This window comes from Zingiber officinale, chromosome 5A (assembly GCF_018446385.1).
Source record: "Zingiber officinale cultivar Zhangliang chromosome 5A, Zo_v1.1, whole genome shotgun sequence".
NCBI classification, from domain to species: Eukaryota; Viridiplantae; Streptophyta; class Magnoliopsida; order Zingiberales; family Zingiberaceae; genus Zingiber; species Zingiber officinale.
In genome coordinates, this window is record NC_055994.1 from 141,581,696 (window position 1) to 141,588,997 (window position 7,302).

General features: G+C 42.3%; 1 protein-coding gene across 1 annotated transcript; it reads left to right on the forward strand.

The window, feature by feature from the left end:
• Nucleotides 1-1,892: 1,892 nt before the first annotated feature.
• LOC121982151 (protein OBERON 3-like) lies at nucleotides 1,893-6,835 on the forward strand. Its single transcript, XM_042535073.1, has 2 exons — nucleotides 1,893-5,324; nucleotides 6,053-6,835. The coding sequence occupies exons 1-2, from the start codon at nucleotides 2,129-2,131 to the stop codon at nucleotides 6,610-6,612; spliced, it is 3,756 nt and encodes a 1,251-aa protein (XP_042391007.1). The 5' UTR covers nucleotides 1,893-2,128; the 3' UTR covers nucleotides 6,613-6,835.
• Nucleotides 6,836-7,302: the final 467 nt, after the last annotated feature.

The following is a 7,302-nucleotide window of genomic DNA, read 5'->3' on the forward strand; positions in this document are numbered from 1 at the left end:
GCCATCTGGCCGACTGGATAGCCCACTCGGCCGGAGCTTCTTCAACCGATCGACCTCAGATAGCCCTCCCTGTGGCAGGCCGGGTTTGGTAGGCCGCGATCTCCAACCAAATGGCTTCCTGGCTTGTGGCCAAAGTCGAGTCCAATATCTAGGCCGAGCGAGGGTAGCTGTTCGATCAAGATTCTACCTATAGTCTTCTCCTCTGTTCGGCGTTTGACAACATACTCGAGCGTTGGCTGTCTGTCATACCTCCTTGAATCAAAGGTGGAGTCAGATCAGAACCCTCTCCTACCGGTCGACCATATGATACCCGAATGTTGACCGCCTTGACTTAGACCTCCATTATGACAACTGACCCCTACTGGGTGGGCCCCTCATCGCCGCATCAGTGGTCATGATAGGGCAAAGGCCATGATTTGTCATGGGTTGTTGTGGGCATCCTTGCACGGCTACTCGTGAGGAGGATCGACGGGCATCCTTGCCCGCCCGCTGGTGAAGCAAAGCTTTTTCTTCTACTCTTCCTCTCTCTCTTTCTTTGCTTGCATCATGTGTCGACGATTCCGAATATAATTGTCTTTTCGGGATGACCTAATGACTAACACATGAGGTATTGTCATCATATGCCGACGATTTCACTACCTTCTCTTCCTTTCCCTTTCCCTTTCGTATTTCTCTTCCCTTCATTCTTTCCCTCTGTCTTGTTCTCTTCATGTCCCTAGGGATTCTTTCTCTCTTCTTCTTTCCTTACTTTACTTTTTCCTTCCCTTCCTCCAAAGATATTTGTCCTTGGAAGATTCTTTTCTTTTTCTCATCCGCCCGTCCGAGTAAACAGAGCATGCATAGAAGATCATGATCATCCTTCTCATTCTCATTGGAAGTGGAGGTGCTCTCTAATAAATCAACCGCTCCTGGAACCCTTGTAGAGGGACTTTATATATACATCCGTACCATCAATTATTTTATCTTTAGTTTTACAATTTGAGCATAAAATATCATTCCTTGATGATATAATGCATGCATAGAAGTTAGCAGATAACTATTAAACGGGTAAAAATTAACAAATAATTGTTATACCACTAGAAGTTAGCAAGTAGCAACTACCTTTGTCATAGCTAATGTGTTCACAGCTAAAGAATTTGAACGGCTACAACACTGTATCACCATTGTTGCTTGCTACAAGATCATAGCAAGTTCCATATAGCATCAAGGATACCATTCCTACTCGCTACAAAGTAGAAGCAATCACCAAGGAACCTGCTACGGTCTTAAAAGCTATAAATCTTAAATTAGAGCTTGGAACAATAAATGAGAAATTATATGATATTATATTAATTTCATCTTCTATTCAAGACATCCTATTACATTTTGAAGTTCCTTTAGTCATTTGAGAAGGAAAATTGAAGCAGTTGTTAGAGTTGAAGTCAGTTTGTGATCTGTGCAAAGAAATTGTATGCAATAACTGACCTGTAGAGAATTAGTCGAATTGAAAAAATATATTAAAATCTTAAATCAAATAAGCCGACAGATTATGATTCAGTCTCTAAATCTTAAGATCCAACCGATTAAAAATATAAAAAAAATGAATTTCGATTTTTGTGCCTTTTTTCTGAAAAAAAAAATTTAAGTCCAAAGGACTCCACTCGCGGCCATCTCACAAACCCATTGGTAAGTCCAACAATGGGCTACTAATCACAATTCGGGTAGATTTGCTGGTTCTCAACGGAAGGAGTACGTTGAAGTGGGGCGACCGTAGTCCTGTCAACGATTCAATATGGACGGTAGAGATGACATCGTACCGCTCGATCGAAATTTTGCAGCAACAATGGTCTTTGTCTATTAAGTGGCCGTAGTTATATTAATGACTCCGTTGACCGACATAAGAAAAGAGAGGCGACGTCAGAGGGAAAATTGCAGTAAAAGTCGAAAACGAGCGAAGAGGTAAAGGAGAATCCCTCGTCTGCACGCCTCCCCCTTTCTTTCTTCTGATAAGCCAAAGCTAAAGAGATAGAGAAAGCGATGACCATGGCTGGTGGATAGGTCGACGACCTCCCTTCCTCCCTCGCCTTCCTCTCTCCTTCTTCCTCTCTCCTGAAGCAATTAGATCCGGAAGACAGTAATTTCTCTCTTTATGAAGCGTGCGAAATCGTCGGCCTACGAGGAAGACTTGGAGGGCGACGCCGGCGAGAAGCTGAGCTGGGAGGACTTTCCGCGGAGGGGTCGCGACCCGTACCGCTCCTCCTCCTCCCACCGCCGCCCCTCCTACTCGAGGCTGGATGGCGCCTGGAAGACCGGCCGCCCGTCGCTGTACGACCGGGAACACGATGCCGAGCGGTCACTCCGGAGGCGGTACGACCACGAAACGGAGCACTTCGACCGGCGGAAAGGCTACAACCGGCACGGCGATTGGCCGATGCTGCCGTCGTCACCGCGGGACTCCTACGGGAGCGAGCGGATACACCGGTCGGAGAGCTTCTCGGGGCTAAGGAGGGAGTTCCCCAAGGGTTTCAGGTCGGAGCGTGACCGTCCTAGGGGAGAGGCCGGCGGGAGCTGGTTGTCTTGGAGATCGAGAAGTTCCAAGGATCTCTCTAGCGAGGAGATGGTGCGGAAATCTTCGTCGATCTACTCGGATTCGGCAGGGCGACGAAGCCACGGGGCGTCTCCAGATGTTCACAGAAGGAAAATGAGTTCTAGGGACTCCGCGAGCGGGGAACCGTCGAGGAAACCAGAGACGAGGCCAGCTGAGGCAGTAAAGAGGAGCAGAGAGATTGGCAGCAGCAGTAGCGAGATGGAAGAGGGGGAGCTCGAACCAGATCTCGAACCAGAAGCAAGACATGTAGAACCACCATCTGTTGATACCAAATCAGGCACTGTGTTGGATTCAGATTACTGCGAGAATAGAGATCCGGTGAATGATTGTGTTCATGAAGAAGTTTTGGAGAAGAAACTAGTGCTACCTGATGCAATGAGGTTGGATGATGATGATAATGTTGCTAGCGGTGACGGCGAAGATGAAAAATTGGCAAATTCCTTACTGGAAACGGGCAATGCAACTGATGATATAAAGTGCGACCAGTCTGTTGTCCTTAAGGAGCTGAAGGAGGACAGAGGGGATGGAGAAGGATGTGCCAAAGATGATAATGAGGATAAAGAAGTAGAGGGTGAATTGTGCAGCATAGATCTGGAGGTTTGTAAAGAAGGAAGCATCTGCCTACAGTTGGAAGGTAAGGAATTGGTGCACAATCACCCGAAGCAGACAAGTGAGGAAGAAGTTCATATGATAACATCTCCTACTGACCACATTCAGAAGGAAAATTTGGAAGACAACAAAGAAGAAAGCAAATATGATGAAGCTAAAGTTGATGTCATACAGGAGCATAAGATGGCATGTCCAATTTCCTCTTTGCAGGTGGAGGAGTTGATGGAGGAAGCCCAATGCAATGCAGATACGCTTGAAATCATTGAAAATGAAGGTAAAGTTGAAACCAAAAGGGCGCATGAGACAGATAATGAACAAGACAAGGAAGCTGAAGTTGCAAATGGAAAGAAGCATGATACAGACATACAGCTTGAAGTCATACAAAAAGAACAGGCCTTTTTTGATCTTGAGACTGGTGCTAATAGTTCCATTACCTTACCTGATCATCATATGGGAACTGCTGTTGGTACTAATGACGAATTAGTGACACTGATGCTTATCAGGGACCAGACTCCGGAGAAGCACCTGGACAAAGGTAAAAGCCTTGCAATTTCTGACTCAACCAAAGCTCACCTTTTGGAAAGCGGTGATCCCCAGGAAGGATCTGGAAGAAGAGGTTTTGAGTTGGTCTTCCCATCCAAGACTAACCAAGAGGAGAAAGCACCCACTAGCAGGAAGGTTGCACGCAATTTTGCAGTTAAAGAGCCCAAAAGTGAGCCTTTGGACCTTTCTCTTGCTCTTCCTGGTGGATTGTCAAATCATTCCTTGAAACAGGCCAAGCCCAAGCTTGAGAATTCAAGCTGTGCTGGGAGCATGGAGTCATTGCCGTCCACACTGAGAACAAACACAGATGAATTTGGAACTTCGATCTCATTTACGAGCTATCAAACCATTCTTCATGATCCCAGTTGTTCTCTTACTCAGAATTCACCATACCTTGAAGATAACATAGTTGGTAGCCATACTACTTTTGGAGGGTTAAATCAGGTTTCAAGTGGTACGACATGGCAAGCTCACACGTCAAAGAACACTAAGAAGAACAAATCTGGCCTACCTTTCCATAGTGTACAGATGAATGGAAACTCTTCACATACATCACTTCATTCAGTGAGTGGTCAACATAATTTTAAACCCAATAGCCCATTCCAACAGTCAACTCTTCCGCGACAAATCTCCCCAACAAACAGTCATGTTTCTCATGATTCTAGATGTCAACCTACCAAAGAGATGAGTAGGGTGGTTGGGAAGAGAAGCAGTGGGGCTGATCAATGGAATGGTGAGCAGCCCATACTTAATCAATTAAGTGTCACGGAGAAGATTGTCTACAAGATTGTGTCACAACCTTTGCAACTGAATGGTAGAATGCTTCAGGAAATGTCTGATCAATCGGTAGCTTACTTGAAGGAAAGCATTTGTGAGATGCTGACCAACAAAGATAAAAGCAGCCTGCTGCATTTGTTACAAGATGTGCTTCGAACGAGGTCTGATATGACAATTGAAACACTGAGCACTTGTCAACGAGACCTGCTAGAGATCCTGCTGACCATAAAAACAGGTTATCTTGATTTTATTCAGAAAACAAACAGCTTGTCATCTTCCAGTTTGGTTGAGATCTTCCTGAATTTGAAATGCCAGAATCTCTCTTGTGGGAGTTTGTTGCCTATGGATAACTGTGACTGCAAGATGTGTACAAAGAAAGTTGGGTTCTGCAGTGCTTGTATGTGTCTTGTGTGCTCCAAGTTCGATGATGCATCGAATACCTGTAGTTGGGTTGGCTGTGACATGTGTCTCCATTGGTGCCACACAGATTGTGGATTGCGTGATTTTCATATTAGAAATGTGCATACATCTATAGGAGAAGGATTTGCTGAAATGCAATTTCACTGTATTGCTTGTGGCCATACTTCAGAGATGTTTGGCTTTGTTAGGGAAGTTTTTGCTACATGCGCCAAGGAGTGGAAAGCAGAAACCCTTGCTAAGGAACTTCAATATGTCAGCAGGATCTTCTCTCCCAGTAATGATGTACGGGGTAGAAGATTACATGAGTTAGCTGATCAGATGCTGCTGAATCTGGAGAACAATATTAATCAGTCTGAAATTGTTAGTCAGATTACGACATTTCTTTCAGGTAAATTTATTTTCCATTTACAATTTTATCTTCAGGTTTCATGCAATATCATACAGCCTTCAGGTTCCTTTAATCTGTTGCCTGCAAATATAATTTTCCATGTTGATTGCTTACAGATTCTACATTAGATTGCTTGTTATGTGAACAGAGGTCTCGCAGTTTAACCAAAATGTCGAGATCTGTTGCGATCATGTACGTTGAGGTTGTTTCCAAGCATACCACTTTGCCCTTAGTAACCTGATTTACAAGTTATTACATAATTTAACATATTTGATCTGATCACGAGAATTAACCTGACAACTATGTCCAATTTCTCTTTCTGCTGTCTAGACTTTAAACACTACAAAATCAAGTAAATCCATGCAAAAGTTTCCAAAATCTGGTCCAAACAATTACAATTTATGCTTTGTTTTTTCATCTTTTTCTTGTAACTTCAATTTCAAAAGGTGCCACTCTCTCTAACTCTCAGATTTGGTGCACACCAAGGTGCTGCTTAATGTTATCCTACATTTTAGGTTTATCATAAATTAAACTCATTGTTCCAAAGTACATGACTACCTCTCTTGTTTGTTTTACAGCTGTAGACTAGAATCCTAAATCTGTGTGCTATATTGATCATGTAAATTCTATATGTGATCTTCTGTAGATGCTATCATGCAACTCGTTCACGTAGGAATAATAAATGCTATATTTTACATATGTGATTGTTATTGAACTCTATTTTACAGAGAGTGGATCTAACATCGGAAACAATCCTTTACTCTTTACACCTAAGAAGTCAGCCAAACATGAGGCTAGCCAAAGCAATGCAATATCTTGCTCAAGCCAAGAGCAAACACAGTCGATCGCATCGGGAAAGGCATACGCTTTTGAAAATACAGTAATCTCCATCAAAGATTTTGACCAGTTTGGTAGGAAAGCTGGTGACATTGGACCAGCAGTGAGTCTAGAAAAGAAGCCAACAGTTGATGAACTGGAAAGGATCATAAAGTTCAAACAAGCTGAGGCCAAAATGTACCAACAGCATGCTGATGATGCAAGGAAAGAAGCTATGAGTCTTGGACATATTGTAATAGCTAGGAGTTCGAAAATTGATGAAGACTATGCAAGACAAATTGAAAATTTGCGACTGAGTGAGTTAGAGGAAAGACGTAGAGAAAAGCTTAAAGAACTACAAGCTGCAGAAAAGGCTCATCAGGAGTATTGCAATGTGAAGATGCATATGGAAGCAGATATCAAAACTCTATTGCTTAAAATAGAAGCCACAAGACAGAACCTAAATGCATGACCAGGATCTAAGGATCAACAGTTTTATGGTTGTTGGTTTTCTTTTTGGATTACTGCAACAACCGTTCAGCCAAAATTGTAAGAATGACACGTGAAAATCGTTGGTTATGGGAGCCTCTCGCTTTCTAATGTTTTTATTAACCATTTTTCTATTTTACTTAGTTATGTATATCTCGTAAGACTATCTACTAAAAAATTTATATGACATCTAACTAGTTCTGCAACAGAATCTTATATTGTTTTAGTCTGCGATGCATATTCAATTGTCTCAATTTCTTGACCAGATTTTTCTCGTTGAGGATAGGTAACACAACTCAAGAATAAGAATTTTGATTTAGCTCGCCACTCAAAGAAATCCTCCTAAGACATGGGAAATTAAAGGGAAAACATAATATTTTTTTTACTCAACTCAAAGATAACTTTCTTGCAAAATTTTGCTCTCCTTATACTTGGAACATTCATCTAACAATAGAATTTCATGCACTTTGTATGTAGCAAATTAGAGTTTCAACCCCAGGTTACAGTGCAATGGTAGAGGTGCTCTAGCAGTTCCCAAGCACCCATGATTTGATTCTTAATTACAGTCATTTTAGGGATTTTTTATTGAAAACTCAGCAACTTGTTATTTTATCCCAATTTTATAGGAATTTATTTTGTAATCTATTTCCTAGATGGATTGTAATTAGCTCAT